Source organism: Carcharhinus amblyrhynchos, chromosome 15, assembly GCF_965287045.1.
Source record: "Carcharhinus amblyrhynchos chromosome 15, sCarAmb.v2.hapA, whole genome shotgun sequence".
Taxonomy (NCBI): domain Eukaryota; kingdom Metazoa; phylum Chordata; class Chondrichthyes; order Carcharhiniformes; family Carcharhinidae; genus Carcharhinus; species Carcharhinus amblyrhynchos.
Window position 1 is genome coordinate 66102156 of NC_137338.1, and position 21040 is coordinate 66123195.

Consider the following 21040-nt stretch of genomic DNA (forward strand, 5'->3'; position numbering starts at 1 on the left):
TCCACATTAAACTCCATCCACCACCTCGCGGCCCAGCTCTGCAACCTTTCTAAGTCACCCTGCAAACTATGACACCCTTCCTCACAATCTACCACACCTCCGACTTTGGTGTCATCAGCAAACTTACTAATCCACCCAACTATACCCTCATCCAGATCATTAATAAAAATTACAAACAGCAGTGGCCCCAAAACAGATCCCTGAGGCACACCACTCGTAACCGAACTCCATGACGAATATTTACCATCAACCACCACCCTCTGTCTCCTATCTGCTAGCCAATTCCTGATCCAATTACTTAGATCACCCCCAATCCCATACATCTGCATTTTCTGCAGAAGCATACCATGGTGAACCTTATCAAACGCCTTACTAAAATCCATATACACCACGTCAACTGCCTTACCCCTATCCACCTCTTTGGTCACTTTCTCAAAGAACTCCATAAGGTTAGTAAGGCACGACCTACCCGCTACAAAACCATGCTGACTGTCTCTAATCAATTCATTACTCTCCAAATAACTATAAATCCTGTCTCTAATAATCCTTTCCAAAACCTTACCCACCAGAGAAGTAAGACTCACCGGTCTATAATTCCCAGGGAAGTCTCTGCTCCCCTTCTTAAACAATGGGACAACATTTGCTGTCCTCCAATCTTCCGGTACTATACCAGAGACCAACGACGACCTGAAGATCAGAGCCAGAGGCTCCGCAATCACCTCTCTTGCCTCCCAGAGAATCCTAGGGTAAATCCCATCCGGACCAGGGGACTTATCTATTTTCAAACCCTCTAGAATATCCAGCACATCCCCCGTATCAACTGCAATACTATCTATTTTACACCCCTGCACCCCAGTGTCCTCCTCAGCTACATTCATGTCCCCTTGTGTGAACACCGAAGAGAAATATTGGTTCAACGCCTCTCCAATCTCCTCCGGTTCCACACACAACTTCCCTCTACTGTCTGTAACTGGCCCTAATCTTGCCCTAACCAACCTTCTGTTCTTGACATACCTGTAAAACGCCTTAGGGTTCTCCTGATGACTGAGACCCCCACATTGTACATGGCTCATAAATTCATAGGAGGCACATTTTGGCAGAACCAACGGGATGAACGAGTACACTATCAAGGGCAGGAGTCTTAGTAGTGTTGAAGAGCAGAAGGATCTTGGGGTCCGGGTCCACAGGACTCTTAAATCGGCCTCGCAGGTGGAGGATGTGGTCAAGAAGGTGTATGGTGTACTGGCCTTCATTAATCGAGGGATTGAGTTTAGGAATCGGGAGGTAATGCTGCAACTTTATAAAACCCTAGTCAGGCCTCATTTGGAGTACTGTGCGCAGTTCTGGTCGCCTCATTATAGGAAAGACGTAGAAGCTATTGAAAGGGTACAGAGGAGATTTACAAGGATGTTGCCTGGACTGGGAGGCATGCCTTATGAAGTTAGGTTGAGGGAGCTGGGACTCTTCTCCCTGGAGAGACGAAGGTTGAGAGGCGACCTGATAGAAGTTTATAAAATGTTGAGAGGAATAGATAGGGTGGATTCTCAGAGGCTATTTCCCCGGGTTGAAATGGTCGCTACCAGAGGACACAGATTTAAGGTGCGGGGAGGAAAGTACAGAAGTGATGTTAGGGGTAAGCTTTTCACTCAGAGGGTGGTGAGTGAATGGAATCGGCTGCCGTCAGTGGTGGTGGAGGTGAACTCGCTGGGGTTTTTTAAAAGACTTCTGGATGAGTATATGGGGTTTAATGGGATTGGGGGTTATAGATAGGTCTATAGATTGGTAGGTGTTGATGTGATCGGCGCAACTCGTGGGCCGAAGGGCCTGTTTGTGCTGTAGTGTTCTATGTTCTATGCGCAGCAGGACAACCCAGCATGCAGCAGTTTTACATAATTGGAAGAAAATAAGAAGTTTGCAGTCAAGGGCAGCTAGATTCCTGCCATCCCAGCTGTTGCTCTCGCAGGCTGATGCCATTGAGAGTGATGGGCTTAAGAAAATTCAGGCCTAGAAGGCTGATGTTCTTGCAAGTTGATCCACTGGGAAATGTTTCCAGGGTCTGATTTCCCCACTTGGATTCCCAATGTAGCACAGTGATAGCTTGTCAGTCTCTGTGGCTCACCAGACTTTCCTGACATCAATTCCTTTACACATTTGCAAAGGAAGATTTGAAACCTGGAGTTCAGGAATGTTCTCTAAGTTCCTCACGGTACACTTCCATAGCTTCGCCCTATACGTGTCAGAAATCTCACTTAGAGTTTCTGCGGAATCTCCAGTTGAGAGAAGTTCCAAGAAATCTCCCTGACCTACAGTCTTGTTTTGCTGGAATAACTCGGGTTCATTTTCAATGATGAAAGAATGTGAAGAGTAGATAGTAACAGATTGTTGTCAATAATTAAGGAGTGAAGAATGGGAAATTAAAGATACAAAAGTAAAATATTAGAAATTTAGAAGAAAAGGCAGGAGAAATTCCTCCACAGAGAGTTGTGAGGCTTACAACTTCCAGAGTTAGTGAGTGAGATAGAAACAGCCAACAAGAGATTAGATTGAATGGATGGATGAAGGAAAAAGGGTGAGTAAATACAATTAAAGCTGTTTGCTCATGATTTTTTAAATTCATTTATAAGGACATTTGAGCATCAACCACATTGCTGTGGATCTGTAGTTATATGTCGGCCAGGCATTAGTGAACCAGATGGGTTTTTAGGACAATCAACTATAGTTTCACGGTCATCATTAGATTTTTATTTCCAGATTTTCATTGAACTCAAATTTCACCATCTGCTGTGGTAGAATTTGAACCCAGGTCCTCAGGTCTTGCCCTAGGGTCTCTGGATTACTAATCTAGTGACAATACCACCACGCAATTGTCTCTCCTTAATTGGAGCCTCTCCTTAATATGTATTTCCATAAGATAGATTGCAATCACTTGATAATATAATGTCACCAGCAAACTCTTTGCAAACCCTCTTTCTGAACACTTCCTGTTTCTTGTTTCAGCTTTTAAAAATGCTTGTGTATCGTCACCTTGCTGGAACGGTGGGACCTGCCACAGCGGTGTTGATGAATATAACTGCACTTGCAGGACAGGCTACAGTGGCAGGAACTGTGAGATTGGTAAAGTCAATGTAATAAATTATACTTATCGAAGTGGTACAAGAGATATTTGCACTAACTGTTGTTGAAGTTTTATTTCAAGGGGAGCTGTAGTGTCATTGAAATCCCTTGGATTAGATGGCCACCAGATCCCAGAAAGGTCCATCCAAATCCCTTATTAAATGGAAGCTGATGTTTCTTTTTGTCCCATTGGACTGCTGGGTTTCTGTTGGAAGCACTAGCCTTGTTTCAGTCATAAAGCATGGAATATATCATCATGATGTTCAATCATAGAGTCATAGAGGTTTACAGCATGGAAACAGGCCCTTTGGCCCAACTTGCCCATGCTGCCCTTTTGTTTTTAAACCCCTAAGCTAATCCCAATTGCCTGCATTTGGCCCATATCCCTCCATACCCATTGTACCCATGTAACTATCTGAATGCTTTTTAAAAGATAACATTGTACCCGCTTCTACTACTAGCTCTGGCAGCTTGTTCTAGACACTCAGCACCCTCTGTGTGAAAACAATCATGTTTCTCAGCGCATGTCAAGCTACTTAAGGTGGCATCTGACAGCCAATCAAGTCCCTTCCCTTTCTGCTTTGCTGTCAGCTAGCATTGACCAAGCCATGGCATCCAATCCCACTGGCCTTCAAGCACCAATGTCATAGATCATAGAAACCCTACAGTACAGAAAGACGCCATTCGGCCCATCGAGTCTGCACCGACCACAATCCCACCCAGGCCCTATCCCCATATCCCTGCACATTTACCCACTAATCCCTCTAACCTACACATCTCAGGACAGTAAGGGGCAATTTTTAGCATGGCCAATCAACCTAACCCGCACATCTTTGGACTGTGGGAAGAAACCAGAGCACTCAGAGGAAACCCACACAGGCACGAGGAGAATGTGCAAACTCCACACAGACAGTGACCCAAGCCAGGAATCGAACCCAGGAGCTGTGAAGCAGCAGTGCTAACCACTGTGTTACCGTGCCGTCAAACCAACAAGGATAATGCTCTCTAATACCAAGGACTAACCAGAACACAAAATAAAACGGGCCCTGCTCTAGCTTCTGCCAAACATGTCTGACCCCCATCACTAAATCAGCTCAGATCTAATCATCTAAGCTTACTGTTCAGACTCTCCCATTTTTAACAAACAATAATATTTGTATCCTAGTTTACCCCTGTACATGATCAAGTGTAGTATCGACATGCTGCGCATGGTTGAAGTCATTAGGTTACATTTTAGCTTCGTTTGAAGCAATTTTTTAAAAGCAGCATCTCGGCCTTTTGGCTAAGATGCAAATGTGATCAAGCCTTGGAGAAGGAGCTATGCCTACTCCAATCAGCTTGGACCATGTAGATTAAGCTGAAGACAGGCGGTGAGAACCCTGTCTTATCAGCTTGGATCGGGAATGTCTCAACTTGCTGAGACTCTGAATTGGACTTGATTGGATTGAATCGGAATAAAAACAAAAACAAAATGAGTTAGTTACTGATCAACTGAACTACTGTTCCTCTCATCACCTTCATCTTATCCATGTCCAGGAAGTCAAGACAATGGCACTCCTGCAAAAGTTGGGGAGTGAGCTGATTAAATGCGTCCCATGGGAATCCTCAGGCTCTCCATGTCAGCATTGGGAAAGCTGGCTTCCCTCTGTTTCTCGAATGTTACTGTCATATCCTGTGTGATTTCTCACTGCTGCCAACCACATCAATCTACTACAGGCCTTTCAATCTTGCAATCACACCAGCTCCTTAACTCTTCCTGGCCAGTCCATAGGTTTTCTCCCTCAATCTCACCTCTTCCTAGGCACAACCAATCAATTGCTGGCAGAAGCAATTCTGTTTGCTTATCCAGTGCTGTGTAAATTGAACTGTCCTCAGGCTGCTGTGGGATGTATTTCATGACAAACCCCACTCAGATCTTTGGAATATGAAGATTGATAAGCCTGTTTTGTCAAATCTAAGCTGTGATTCTAAGATGCACTCCTGCATCTGGTCAGAAGGTTGTGGGTTTATCTTCCATATGTCACTTTATGCAGCAAGTATCATTTTTTTCTTCTTTCATGCAAAGCACAGTGGTTAACACTACTGCCTTACAGCGCTAGGGACCCGGGTTCAATTCCAACCTTGGGTGACTGTGCGGATTTCCTCCAGGTGCTCCGGTTTCCACCCACAGTCCAAAGATATGCAGGTTAGGTGGGCTGGCCATGCTAAATTGCCCCTTAATTTTCAAAGATGCGTAGATTAAGTGGATTGACCCTGCTAAGTTGCCTCTTAGCATCCAAAGAAATATAGGTTAGATGGATTGGCCTTGCTAAATTGCCCCTTAGTGTCCAAAGATTAGTTGGTTACAGGGTGATTGGAGGGCCTGATTGGAGACCCTCTTTCAGAGATTCAGTGCGGACCCAATGGGCTAAACGGCCTCTTTCTGCAGTGTAGGGATTCTGATGTTCTCTGTGGGATCACTGATTAGGCTAGCATTTATTGCCCATTCTTAATTGCCCTTGAGAAGGTGCTGGTAAGCCGTATTGAACTGCTGCAGTATCTGGAGGTGCACCCTCAGTGCTGTTATAGAGGGAGTTCCAGGATTTTGACCTAGTGACAATGAAGGAACAGCAATATATTTCCAAGTCAGGATGGTGAATGACCTGAAGAGAAACATGCATACCGAAATACTTCTGGAACGTTTTTTACTCTGTTTTGAATTTTAAGTTCTGATGCTGCTATTTTGGATTGCTAATACTATTTCCACAATAAATTTCAAAATAATTTTATCTTAGCAGAAGACGATAATTGTGCATCCAACCCATGCCAGAATGGAGGATGGTGCCAGAATAGTGCCACACAGTACAAGTGTTCCTGTGAAATTGGTTATCATGGTCAAAATTGTGAACTTGGTAAAGTACCTCCAATACTGTAAGTCTTGCTAGATTTGACTGTTTAATAGGTTACAAGTATGGAGATAGAGAAGTTCTTAAAGCATAAGACGACTAATAATTTCTTCTTGCAGCTCAGGTCAAAGCTGGCAGAAGATCTGGGAACTTAAGGCGACTGTGGGAAGATTCTGGGGTTGTGAGAGATGTGACAAGGGAGCAACAAAACTGATGAGCACTGATGTCGATACTTGAAAGTGTACAGATAGTGAAAGGAAGGACAATCCTTGTAAAAACCAATGGTAAAAATAAGGGAACAAAATACTGAAATTAAAAAATGCCAACTGACTATAAAGTAACTGGTCTCACAACACCAGGTTAAAGTCCAACAGGTTTACTTGGTAGCACGAGCTTTCGGAGTCTCAGGCTCCTTCATCAGGTGAAAGAGGACTTGTGTTCATAAACAGGTCATATACAGATACAAACTCAATTTACAAGATAATGGTTGGAATGCGAGTCTTTACAAATAATCAAGTCTTAAAGGTACAGACAATGTGAGTGGAGAGAGGGCCAAGCACAGGTTAAGGATGTGTGTATTGTCTCCAGCCAGGACAGTTAGTGAGATTTTGCAAGCCCAGGCAAGTCGTGGGAGTTACAGATAGTGTGACATGAACATAACATAACATAAGAACATAAGAACTAGGAGCAGGAGTAGGCCAACTGGCCCCTTGAGCCTGCTCCGCCATTCAATAAGATCATGACTAATCTTTTTATGAACTCAGCTCCCCTTACCCGCCCGCTCACCACAACCCACAATTCCTTTACTGTTCAAAAATTTATCAGGACTGAACCCAAGATCCCGGTTGAGGCCGTCCTCATGTGTGCGGAACTTGGCTATCAGTTTCTGGCTATCAAGCTCCGCACGCATGAAGACGGCCTCAACTGGGGTCTTGGGTTCAATGATATTCATTGTAGAGAAGTTTTGACAGTAAGAAATTATTTATCAATCATAAAAATTGATGGGTATTGTTTGTAAAATGAATATTGGTGCTGAAAGTTATACATATTGATAGTAAAAACTCAGATTAAACAATGCTGGGTATGAACAGTAAAAATGAATATTGATTTACTAATGAGGTTAACTGATGAATAAATATGATAGATATGACCTACAAACAAGAATAGTTATCATAAAGTATGATGGGTATTGACAGTAGAAAGTAATGGATATTGATTGTTCGAATCACAGAAATGACATCATGAGGAGATGGCCATTCAGCCCCTTTGGGCCTGTGCTAGAGCTTTGATGAGCAGTCCATCTTAGGTCTGTAATCCTGTAAGTTCCTCAGGTACCTATCTAGGGCTCTTCTAAAATTATTTATGGAATTAGCTTGCATCACCTTTACAGGTAGAATTTTCCAAATCCCAACAACTCTGAAAACCTTTCTCATTATCTCCTGGCTAGATCAGTGGTTGTCAAAGTGTGGTCAGTTGAACAATGCTGGTCCGTGGGGATCCTCCGGAGAGTCCATGAGTTGGTCCAAAATGCAAATCATTGACATACAACACCATAGCTGAGGCCATACAAGAGAACAACCAAGAACGCTCTTCACCATCACTCATGTAACATCAGATAACCAGCGCAGTCCTCTCAAGCATGGCACAAACCATCATAAACACAAGCAACAACAATGTACTTTAATAGGCAAGGCTTGTATTCCTGATGATTTTGTTTATTACTATATATGTAAGGTAAGTATTGAGATCTTGTGGCACATGGCTGGCATCCCTATTCTTCTAACACATCTGCGCCTGGCAGCAACAATGTGAGAGTCTCCTGATCAGTCATGCTTAATGTGGAGTGGCACCCCTCTAGTGACAGGCTAGCAACCTGTTCCAGGAAAAACTAGCAATGGAAACACATGCTTTGTCTGCTTCTTGTGCTATCATGTGTTAAATATGGAAAAAAAGGAAAAGAAGTCATTATGATGATTTTATAACATATTTAAATGTTTAAATGAGCATGCTGCCTTGTAGCATTAATGTTCATAATATGAAAATTTTGACACACATAAATAATTTATCTGTGACATGGGACCGAAGCTCTCCAGGCAACACATCATTGGTCTCTCACCAAAAGCAGCTCAATTTTTCTCATTCATACAGGTGATAATTTTTGTGGTGACAAACAAAAGTGGAGGGGCAGGATGGTCCGGGTGTCCTTTGCTCCACCAAAGTGATTCACAGATAAAAATGTTTGCAAATTATTGCTGTAATATAATTGCCTTTATAAATCAGAGTATCGAGTATAAAAGTTGGAGTGTTATGGTAAGGTTATATAAGGCATTGGTGAGGCCGAATTTAGAGTATTGTGTACAGTTTTGGTCACCTAGTTACAGGAAGGATGTAAATAAGGTTGAAAGAGTGCAGAGAAGGTTCACAAGGATGTTGCCGGGACTTGAGAAGCTGATTTACAGAGAGAGATTAAACAGGTTAGGACTTTATTCCCTGGAGCGTAGAAGAATGAGGGGAGATTTGATAGAGGTGTATAAGGTTTTGACGGGTATAGATAGAGTGAATGCAAGCAGGCTTCTTCCACTGAGGCTAGGGGAGAAAAGAACCAGAGGTCATGGGTTAAGGGCGAAAGGAGAAAAGTTTAAAGGGAATATTAGGGGGGCTTCTTCACGCAGACAGTGGTGGGAGTGTGGAATGAGCTGCCGGATAAAGTGGTAAATGCGGGGTCACTTTTAACATTTAAGAAAAACTTGGATGGGTTCATGGATGAGAGGGGTGTGGAGGGATACGGTCCGAGTGCAGGTCAGTAGGACTAGGCACAGACAAGAAGGGCCAAAAGGCCTGTTTCTGAGCTGTAATTTTCTACGGTTCTACATCTTTTGCTGATGATTTTAAAGCTGCAATATCTTCCAACTGACCCCACTCACTAGAGGGAATAGTTTTTGTCCAGCTACTCCATCAAAACACCTCATCTTACAAACGTCTATGAGCTCACCTCTTCTCTTTTCCAAGGAGAGCAGTCCTAGCTTTTCCAACCTCTCCTCATAACTGAAGTTCCTCATCCTTGGCAAAATCCTGTAAACTTTCCGATGCACCCTTTCTAAGGGTTGTACATCTTTCCAGAAGTGGTCCACAATAATCCAGTTGAGACCTAATTAGTGACTTAAGTTCCGATATGATTTCCTTGCTTTCATATTATACTCCTTGATTTATAAACTGATGTATGTTTTTAATTACCCTGTCAACTTTCCCTGCAGCCTTTCAGGATCTCTGTGTTTGCAACCAAGGTTTTTCTGCTCATCTATACTTCTCACATTTACTCTATTATTTCTCCCAAAGTACTACATCTCTCTGTATTAAATTCCACTTGCCATGCAAGTGTCCACTCTATGTCATTCTAAAATTTATAACTTCTTCATCACAATGTTGCAACATTTCATATTTTCTGCAAACTTTATAATGCTGCTTCCTATTCATGGATCTTCGTCATTTACAAAAATTGAAGAAACTAATGGACCCAAAACTGTTCTTTGGAAATATCACTGCAATTTAACTACCAGTCTGAAAGTTATTCATCCACCGATATGTATAATATGATTTGTATGCATAGTACACAAAACAGTACTTTTCACTCTGTCTCAGTACGTGAATAATAAGTCAAATCAAATCAAACATTTGGAGCCAATTTTGTATTCATAGTGCTATTTTATCCCCCTTAATGGACTTCAAACTTCTATATAAGCCTCCTGTCTGAAATCTTGCACAAGTGTTTCCAGAAATCTATCTATTACACGCCTTCATAGCCTTCTCTGATGCCTTATGAAAGAATTCAAATACGTCAATCGTATATGGTTTGCATTGCATTCCATACAGGTTCTGCTTCACTAATCCATTAATTGCCAAATTAATATTAATTTTGTCCCTGATAATGGATTCATTTAACTTCTCCACCACCTATGTTAGGCTGACTGGTCTGTAGTATCATAGTTTAGCCCTCTGCCTTTCCCTGGATAGTTGTATAGCTTTAGCAATCCTCCAGTCCTCTGCCACAAATGTATTCAATGAGGATAAAAGATTGTTACCAATGCTTCTGCAATTTCTACCTTTGCTTCTGTCAGTAACTTAGAATGCATTCTATTTAAAACTTTTTATAATACTTCTTAAAAATTTTGTCTTCTCTATTACCACCCTTGTGGAAATCATAGAAACATAGAAAATAGAAACAGGAAGAGGCCATTCAGCCCTTCGAGTCTGCTCTGCCATTCATTTTGATCATGGTTGATCATCAAATTTAATATCCTGATCCTGCTTTCCCCCATAATCCCGTGATCCCTTTAGCACTAACAGTTATATCTAACTTCTTTTTGAAGTCACACAATGGTTTGGCTATAACTTCTCTCTTTTAGTTTAATCTGATTCCTTTTTGACTGTGAATCATAGAATTATTGAATCCCTACAATACAGAAAGAGGCCATTAGGCCCATCAAGCCCAAACCAATAACAATCCCACCCAGGCCCTATCCCCATGACTCCATATATTTACGCTGCTAATCTCCCTAACACTAGGGGCCACTGAGCATGACCAATCAACCTAACCCGCACATTTTTGGCGTCTGGGAGGAAATAGGAGCACCCAGAGGAAACCCACACAGACATGGGAGAACATGCAAACAAAGATGAAGGATTGTTATGAAAACTCAGATGATTCACTGATGTCCCATAAGCAAGGAACCTATTTCCCTATATGTAACCCCAATCCACACCCCACACAGTTAACCATTATCCGCCCTCTGGAGTGGTCTAGTAAAACGTGCAGTTTTATCAAAACCACTCTGCCAACGATTCAAGATGGCCAGCCTCACCAGCTTTTCAGGACAATTGGCAATGGGCAGTAACATGTCAATGATGTTTAACAAAGAACCCATAAGGGAGCACTTTCTATGGCCTCAGTTGTAGATTGTGCCTTGTTGCCCGCCGCACAGTCTGCTTTAACCCTTATGCGGTGGACAAATAATTTTGAGTAGACACCTTATTAGTATAACCAATATTTATTTAAATGCACACAATCAATAATCACCCACCTGACCAACAATAAGTTATCTTACAGAAAATACTAGAATTCAAATCCAATACAAGATCTTGACTTGACTTTGCGTGACTGGCAAGTACCCAAGCGGATATTGGCCCTTATCTGTGTGCTGATTTCGGTAGTCGTCTGCATAGTTTGGTCCTTTGGTCTGGCATTCTGGCTCTGGTCTTTCTTCCTTCCTTCTCGGGTGTAGTGGCTCTCCTCATGCTGGCGATGTTCACCATTGTTGTAGCTTGTTTGTGGGGTCAGAGAGAGAGATTCTTGGTTGTGCAGCACCCTTTATACCCCGTTTGGTTTCACACCCCTTTTTGGCCATTGCCAATCAATCGATCAAGACTTGATCACCCTGATCAATAAGAGTCCAATCAGGTGCTACCACACTGATCTCTGGGTGTGTCCCCAGCGGCCACGTCTGTAGGTGTTGGAGGCACATAGGTCACATACCTCCCTCCTAAATAAGGGTTCACGGTGCCTTTGTATCTGGCACACAACCCAGTGTGACCAGAAAGTCTCTTTCATCCTGGAGATGAAACAAGCCAGTGTGACTCTAAAGTCCCTTTCATCCTGGAGATGACCCATATCCTGTTTATTCACTCATCAGGGTTGCAGCCTGTTTGTCTCTGTCTTTAAGCTGCAGCCTGTCAGTTTAGTTTCTTGCCCAATTGTCCCAGAGTGCTTTACAAAACACCATTGGGAATCAAGTAGATAAGGTTGTTAAGAAGGCATACGGTGTCTTGGCATTTATTGGTAGGGGGATTGAATTTAGGAGTCGCAGCGTCATGTTGCAACTGTACAAAACTCTGGTGCGGCTGCACTTGGAGTACTGTGTGCAGTTCTGGTCCCCACATTACAGGAAGGATGTGGAGGCATTGGAGAGGGTGCAGAGGAGGTTTACCAGGATGTTGCCTGGTATGGAGGGGAGGTCCTATGAGGAGAGACTGAGGGATTTGGGGTTGTTTTCGCTAGAAAGAAGGCGGCTAAGAGGGGATCTTATTGAAACATATAAGATGATTAGAGGTTTAGATAGGGTGGATAGTGATAGCCTTTTTCCTCGGATGGAGAAAGCTAGCACGAGGGGGCATGGCTTTAAATTAAGGGGGGGTAGTTATAGGACGGATGTCAGGGGTAGGTTCTTTACCCAGAGGGTGGTGAGGGATTGGAATGCCCTGCCTGCTGCGGTTGTAAACGCGCCTAGTTTGGGGGCGTTTAAGAGATCCGTGGATAGGTTTATGGACGAAAAGGGATTGGTTTAGATTAGTGGGTCATTGTTTTTTTTTTAACTGGTCGGCGCAACGTCGTGGGCCGAAGGGCCTGTTCTGCGCTGTAATGTTCTATGTTCTAAGATTTTAGATGGCCCATTTGGCTACAGCCTGGCTCTGTAACTGAACAGCCGTTAGAAGTGTTCCATTTCCCACATTTTAGAACTCAGCCCACTACTCGAGAAGCTAAGCTAAGAAGCTAAGCAACCAATTACGTTAGTTACAATTGATAAAGCAGCACAAGAGAGCCAAAGTTGAAGAGTTTATTAACACCTTTTCCTGATCATGTCACGGCAGATACGTTACATGGTGCTGCAGCACAAGTTGCTTGTTCTAATGATGGATTTGAGAAGATATGTGCTATAATTTCTTTTAACCCTACAGCAGCTATTAGCTGGACATCAATCAGAAAGTGATCATTTATTTGGGGAATGCAATGTCATAAAGATCTTGGGAACATAGTTAGTGACTTCTTACAATTTAAATTTGAATCTCCATACTTCAAATTATTATAAATTGACTTCGATCCAGAAATCAGTTTATCTTTAGCAATTTTGCGGAAAATATAGATATTTAACTGCTTGTTTCCTTGTGATTTGATAGTTTAACCTGTCATCTCTGTAGGTACCAAGGAGATATCAGGGGTAAGTTTTTCACTCAGAGGGCAGTGGATGAGTGAAATCGGCTGCTGTCGGTGGTGGTGGAGGCAAATTCGATAGGGTCTTTTAAGAGACTTCTGGATGAGTACATGGGACTTAATAGAATTGAGGGTTATAGGTAAGCCTAGTAGGTAGGGATATCATCAGCACAACTTGTGGGTTGAAGGGCCTGATTGTGCTGTAGTTTTTCTATGTTTTATGTTCTAATCACTTTGTACATAGACTGATCGATTTGAATAACTGTTTGAATTTCAGGTCCCGTTGACTGCTCATCACATGGACAAACCTGTGACCATTTCTGTAAGGTACAACATGGCACTTACAACTGTTACTGTGCCCAAGGATATACACTTGGTGAGGATGAAAAGAGCTGTATTCCTGAAGGTAGGTATTAGATATCAATTCATTCTATTACATAAATCAGCATTAATCTGTGGTCTGCCACTACAGAACTGGGGACATCTTGCCAGCAACAGGAGACCTCCAGTAGCAAATACCTGAAAGACCACCCCCCACCACTCCAGTAGCAAATCACATCTCAATGATAGGATGCTTTTTCAGAGACTGGGAAAAATTGCCTCCTTCTTCACTGTAAGAATTCTTTGACATGTCAATGCAGCAAACCCTACAGCAATACTTCACACCCCAATGCCACAAAGCAATGTGTTGTAGTCTCAATGCAGCAAAATCTACAGCAACATATCACACCCCAATGCAGCAAAATCTGCAGCAACCCATCACACCCAATGCAGCAAAATCTACAGCAACATATCACACCCCAATGCAGCAAAATCTGCAGCAACCCATCACACCCAATGCAGCAAAATCTGCAGCAACACATCACACCCAATGCAGCAAAATCTGCAGCAACCCATCACACCCAATGCAGCAAAATCTGCAGGAACACATCACACCCAATGCAGCAAAATCTGCAGCAACACATCACATCCAATGCAGCAAAATCTGCAGCAACACATCACACCCAATGCAGCAAAATCTGCAGGAACACATCACACCCAATGCAGCAAAATCTGCAGCAACCCATCACATCCAATGCAGCAAAATCTGCAGCACCACATCACACCCAATGCTACAAAGCTTAAAACAACGTGTTGTAGTCTCAATCAGCAAAATCTACAGCAGCACATCACACCCCAACGCAGCAAAATCTATAGCAACATATCACACCCCAAAGCAGTGGAAAAAACGGGCAGCATGGACAAGTTGAGCCGAAGGGCCTGTTTCCATGCTGTAAACCTCTATGACTCCATGGGCCCGATTTTACCAACAATCTGCGCCTGTTTATCGTGATCTGCACTCGAGTCTGCGCAGATCGCCACTTTATCGAGACCCACGAATGGCGAGGATCTGTTCCGCGCCCAAATCGGGCACAACAATGATTTAAATGTATTTGTGTGCATTTAAATTGAATTAATGAACTGCACCCCCCCTCCAACTCCATCAGCATTTCCTCCTTTACCACCACGTTTACCAATCCAGAACCGCACTTTTAGGGACCTGCTGAATAAAAGCCTGAGTCAGGCGCTCCAGCCTCTGAACAGCACGTTCAGTGTTTGTAACAGCTCCCTGACTCAGATCAGTGTGGGGGTGGGGGTGGGGGCCGGTCAGATCATTCTCTGGTTGGAGGGAGGGAGGAGGGGAGTGAGGTCAGATCGTTGTCTGGTTGGGGCGGGGAGAAGGAGGAGGTGGATCAGATGAATCTCTGGTGAGGGGGAGGGCTGATTGTTGTCTGGTGGTGGGGGGGGAGGGCTGATTGTTGTCTGGTGGTGGGGGGGGAGGGCTGATTGTTGTCTGGTGGTGGGGGGGGAGGGCTGATTGTTGTCTGGTGGTGGGGGGGAGGGCTGATTGTTGTCTGGTGGTGGGGGGGGAGGGCTGATTGTTGTCTGGTGGTGGGGGGGGAGGGCTGATTGTTGTCTGGTGGTGGGGGGGGAGGGCTGATTGTTGTCTGGTGGTGGGGGGGAGGGCTGATTGTTGTCTGGTGGTGGGGGGGAGGGCTGATTGTTGTCTGGTGGTGGGGGGGAGGGCTGATCGCTGTCTGGTGGTGGGGGGGAGGGCTGATTGTTGTCTGGTGGTGGGGGGGAGGGCTGATTGTTGTCTGGTGGTGGGGGGGAGGGCTGATTGTTGTCTGGTGGTGGGGGGGAGGGCTGATTGTTGTCTGGTGGTGGGGGGGGAGGGCTGATTGTTGTCTGGTGGTGGGGGGGAGGGCTGATCGTTGTCTGGTGGTGGGGGGGAGGGCTGATTGTTGTCTGGTGGTGGGGGGGCTGATCGCTGTCTGGTGGTGGGGGGGGAGGGCTGATTGTTGTCTGGTGGTGGGGGGGGGGCTGATTGTTGTCTGGTGGTGGGGGGGAGGGCTGATTGTTGTCTGGTGGTGGGGGGGGGGGGCTGATTGTTGTCTGGTGGTGGGGGGGAGGGCTGATTGTTGTCTGGTGGTGGGGGGGAGGGCTGATTGTTGTCTGGTGGTGGGGGGGGGGGCTGATTGTTGTCTGGTGGTGGGGGGGAGGGCTGATTGTTGTCTGGTGGTGGGGGGGCTGATCGCTGTCTGGTGGTGGGGGGGAGGGCTGATCGCTGTCTGATGGTGGGGGGGAGAAAGCGGGTCAGATGTTCTTCTGGAGGACAGGAGGAGTGAGGCCAGACCATTCTCGGGCGGGGAGTGGGGTGGGGTGGGGGGGGCTGGTGGTGTTGGTGAGGGGATGTGGGGAGTGAGGCAAGTTCGTTGTCTTGCGGCGAGGAGGAGGGAGGCGGGTCAGATGGATCTCTGGTGGGGGAGCGGGGGGTCCGCTGCCAATCTGCGGGCGATTGGTGGGGGGGAAGGGGGGCAGGGGTGGCAAACAGTCTGGGTAGTGGGATCAGTGATGTGTGTGTGTGTGTGTGTGTGTGTGTGTGTGTCCCCTTATCTGCCCCTCAATACCCAAACACATCACTACCCCCCTTAACCAATCACCACCCCTGTCCCTCTCCCGAGATACATCTTACCCGCCTCCCTCCTACCCGCCCCCCCTCCCCCCCCCAACCCCCACCCGCTGAAATGCACCCTCGCTTCAGCTTTTTGGCCGCTTTCTGTGGCTCAGGAGCGATCTGACATGGGTGCGCTTTTTCCAATTTTTTCTAAGTGTGCACGCACAGTTCAGCGCTTCCATCGTTCCAGCTAAACCCCGCCCACAGCACAAATCTGACTGGAGATGGCTGAGAGCGTATGGGGGCGCCTGAAAACGGATGTGTACTACGCCCAGAATCGGCACTTAGAATGAAAATGGTAAAATCGGGCCCTATGTCTGCTTTAGTGACTGGAAGCCAGTGTCCAGTGGCATGCCACAGGGATCTGTGCTGGGTCCCCCATCATTCGTCATTTATATAAACCACATGTGGGATAGGATTAATAAGTTTGTCGATGACACAGGAATTGTCCGGATGGTTAACAGTGAGGTTGAGTCTCTTGGGCTGCAGGAAGATATAGAAAGGATGGTCAAATGAGTAGAAGGAATTTAACCCTGAAAAGTGTGAGGTGATACACTTTGGAAGGAATAATCTGACAAGGAAGTATTCAACGAATGGCATAATACTTGGAAGTTCTGAGAAACAAAAGGCCCCTGAAGTGATTGACCATAGATCTCTGAAGGGAGGAGAACATGTTAGTAGGATGGTATAAAAGGCATATGGGACACTTGCCTTTATCAATCAAGGCACAGATTACAAAAGCAGGGAGGTCATTGTACAGAAGTTTAGTGAGTCACTTGATGAAGGAGCAGTGCTCTGAAAGCTTGTGATTCCAAATAAACCTGTTGGACTTTACCCGGTGTTGTGTTGTTACTAAGCCCACTCTAGTCCAGCGCCAGCATCTCCACATCAAGGTTATGAGAGACACAGCCAGAGTGAAGAAGGAGCAACTGTTCCCTTAGTCAGCCACAAGGCTCGTGGTGAGAGATAGGAGTTTCAGGGGGATGTGAGGAAAAACATTTTTACCCAGAGGGTGGTGACAGTCTGGAATGCGCTGCCAGGGAGGGTGTTGGGGGCAGCTTATCTGGATGAACAGTTGGCAGGTCATAACATTCAGGGCTACGGGCCAAGTGCAGGTAAATGGGGTCAGGTGGAAGGTCAGGTATTTCTTATGTGTTGGTGCAGATTCAATGGCCAAAGGGTCTCTTCTGCACTGTGCGGTTCTATGATTCCACTTTGGCCACAGTTGGAAGTGAGTGGTACTTTTAACTTTTCTCCTCAACAATTATCTTAACCAAATCTCAGCTGCTAGGGTGCCATGCTGCTCAGTATGTTTCACTATTGAGGAACCCTGGAGTGTTTTCATCCTGTTGAAAGGGATATGGGTTTGATGAGTGGCACTATTCCACATTATCCTGAATAGAATGCTAAACACGAGATTGTCTGACTGTTTTACTTCAATGCCAGTATTGCAACACAGTCTATACTTTCTGACTCCTAGCAAAGTAGCATTCACTCCCACCTCCGAATGTGGTATTTACACAATCCAATATTAAATAGGGATTCACAATAGTAAAGGTAAGAAGCTACTTGTTAGAATGGCCCCCTAACATTAATTATACTGTAGGACAGTATATACAAGAATAAATAGTGGGGGCTTGTAAGAAAGCTGCAGTGATAATCAAAGGTGATTGTAATCTACATATGGATTGGACATCAGATTGGCTAAGGCAGCCTGGAAGATGAGTTCATAGAGTATTTTCAGGAGAGTTTCTTAGAGAAGCACACTTTAGCATCAACCAGAGAGTAGGCTATACTTGATCTGGTAATATGCGATGAGACAGGATTAATTATTGAGCTCATAGTGAAGATACCTTATGTAGCATGATCATAATATGATTGAATTTCACATTCAGTTTGAAAGAGAGAGGCATGGATTTAAGACTTCTAAACTTAAATAAGAGCAATTATGAGGGAATAAAGACAAAATAAGGTAATTAGGTTACATGACAGGTCAGTAGAGATCTGGTGGTTGATATTTAAGGGATTATTTCAGATTACTTAGAAAAGATACATGACACTAAGAAAGTCTGTGAAGGAAGGACACATCATACCCAAGGGGCAACTCAGGGGGTACTTTGGCACTGCCCTATAGGCATAGTGCCAAAAGGGCAGAGGCTAGGGACAATTGGTGGGGTGGGAGGCCCACAGCCACTCTGCTGCTGGTGTTGGTCAGGGCTGGAGGAAGGCCAGCTATCGGGGTGTGCTGGGGGAAGGAGTAGTGGTCTGTCTCGTGGCGGCGGGTGGGCAGGGGAGGTTGGATCATCACTGCTGGGGAGAGATGGGGGTGGTGGAGATCAAGATGCTCTGGGACAGCGGAGCTGGCCCAGTAATGGTCAGAGGCTGGCCAATGATCGAGTGGACCAGCAAAGTGCGCAGAAGCCCAGAACTGTTGGACTCTGGCATGAAAATGCCCTGCCCCTGAGCTTTTAATTATATTCACGATTGTGACCTCTGCATTGCACAGATTCGAGTCTGAACTCCCACTGAAAAACAATAGTGATTTACACCAGTTTTCCCACAAATTCAGCACTTAGAACTTTTTTTGGGAAACCCCTCGCAATGCGTTTAATTCAGCAAAGGTAAATGGCTGGTCAGAAGATTGGGCAGAATAGAAAGAACAGCAAATAATCTCTGGAAGATTAATAAGAGAAAAATATGACAGAAAAATAGCTAGACATAAAAGTTCTATGTTCTATGACAACGGTGCCGTGTACCTGGTGGATGGTGTTCTCACGTGAGATGATGTCATCCTAATCGATGATCCGACATGTCTTGCAGAGGTTGCTGCGGCAGGGTTGTGTGGTGTGGTGGTCACTGTTCCCCAGAAGGCTGTGTAGTTTGCTGCGGACAATGGTCTGTTTGAGGTCGTGCGGTTGTTTGAAGGCAAGAAGTGGGGGTGTGGGGATGGCCTTGGCGAGATGTTCATCTTCATCAATGACACGTTGAAGACTGTCATTGGGACTGTTTGTGGTGGCACGGTAGCACAGTGGTTAGCACTGCTGCTTCACAGCTCCAGGGACCTGGGTTTGATTCCTGGCTCAGGTCACTGTCTGTGTGGAGTTTGCACATTCTCCTCGTGTCTGTGTGGGTTTCCTCCGGGTGCTCAGGTTTCCTCCCACAGTCCAAAGATGTGCGGGTTAGGTTGTTTGGCCATGCTAAGAAATTGCCCCTTTGTGTCCAGGGATGTGTGGGTTAGAGGGATTAATGGGTAAATATGTAGGGATATGGGGGTAGGGCCTGGGTGGGATTGTGTTTGGTGCAGACTCGATGGGCCGAAGGGCCTCTTTCTGCACTGTAGGGTTCTATGATTCTATGATTAAACAGATAGTGTGAGTTTCTACAGGATATAAAAATTGAACAAATAAAGTGAATGTCAGTCCTCAAGAGTGAGAATGGGGAATTAATAATGAAAAATATGGAAATGCCAGATGAATTGAACAGATATTTTACTTCTGTCTTCACTACAGAGAATACAAATAACATCCCAGAAAATAATTGTGAATCAAGTGAAAGGGAGAGAGGAAGTTAAAATCAATTACAATCACCAGGTAAAGGTACTGAGAAACTTATTAGAACTAAAAGCTGACAATTTACGGATCCTGATGAACTTCATCCTAGGATTTTCGAAGGGGCGGCTGTTCAGATGGCAGATGCATTGGTTTTAATTTTCCAAAATTCCCTACATTCCCATCAGATTTGAAAATAGCAAATGTGACTCCTTGATTCAAGAAAGGATGGAGACAGAAATCAAGAAATTACAGGCCAGTTAGTTTAACATCTGCAGTAGGGAAATTGTGGGAATCTCTTCTTAAGGAGGATGCATGGGAAAACCCAATGTAATCAGGTAGTCTGCATGGTTTTGTAAACGGCAAATCACGTTTGACTACTTTATTAGATGTCTCTGAGAATGCAACAAGCAACACGGATAAAGGGGAACATGTGGATGTGCTGTATTTAGATTTTCAGGAGGTATTTGACTAGGTGCTGCATCAAAGATGACTATGCAAAGTAAGAGCTCATTGTGTACAGGAGAAGATTGGTTACCAAACAGGAAACAGAGGGTAAGGATAAATGAGTGGTTTTCTGGTTGATAAAATGTGGGAAGTGGAGTTTCACAGAGATCAATGTTGGAGCCACAACAATTTACAATTTATATCAATTACTTTAATGAAGGGACCAAATGTCTGGCTGCTAAATTTGCTGATAGCCCAAAGATAGTTAGGAAAGTATGTTGTGTAGAAGTTTGTAGACAAATGCAGATAGGTTGAGTGAGTGGGCAAAAATTTGGCAGGTGAGTATAATGTGGGAAAATGTGAACTTGTTCACTTTGACAGGGAATAACAGAAAAACAGTATTTTCTTTAAATGGAAAGACATTGAAGAACTCTGAAATACAAACGGATCTGAGTGTCCTGGTACATAGAATCATAGAATCCCTACAGTGCAGGAGACCATTCGGCCCAGCAGGTCTGCACTGACTTTCCAACATGGCAGCTTTACCCATGCTCCATCCCTGTAACCCCAGATATTTACCCTGCTAATCCCTAACCAACACATCTTTGGACCCTAAGGGGCAATTTAGCTTGGCCAAGCAGCTTAACCTGAACATCTTTGTACTAGAACTAGGTGTCATGGCCTTAAAGTAAGGGGGAACAAGTTTAGGACTGAGTTGAGGAGGAATTTCTTCACCCAAAGGGTTGTGAATCTGGGAATTCCCTGCCTAGTGAAGCAGTTGAGGCTACCTCATTGAATGTTTTTAAGGCAAAGATAGATAAAGTTTTGAACAGTAAAGGGATTAAGGGTTATGGTGAGTGGGCGAGTAAGTGGAGCTGAGTCCACAAAAAGAACAGTCGCGATCTTATTGAATGGCAGAGAGCAGACTCAAAATGCCAGATGGTCCTAATTCTTATGTGGGAGGAAACTGCAGCATCCAGAGGAAACCCATGCAGACCTATGCAGGGGAGAATGTGCAAACTCAACACAGTCACCCAAATTGAATTGAACCCGGATCCCTGGCGCT

At 44.7% G+C, this 21040-nt stretch overlaps 1 protein-coding gene across 1 annotated transcript in view; it reads left to right on the forward strand.

Moving 5' to 3' along the window:
- Positions 1 to 21040, forward strand: part of LOC145352881 (coagulation factor X-like) — a 65136-nt gene that overhangs the window by 29422 nt on the left and 14674 nt on the right. Inside the window, exons 4-6 of the mRNA XM_080203184.1 lie at positions 2998 to 3114; positions 5889 to 6005; positions 13259 to 13387. Coding sequence (XP_080059310.1) covers positions 2998 to 3114; positions 5889 to 6005; positions 13259 to 13387 — 363 coding nt within the window. The remainder of the gene's footprint in view (positions 1 to 2997; positions 3115 to 5888; positions 6006 to 13258; positions 13388 to 21040) is intronic.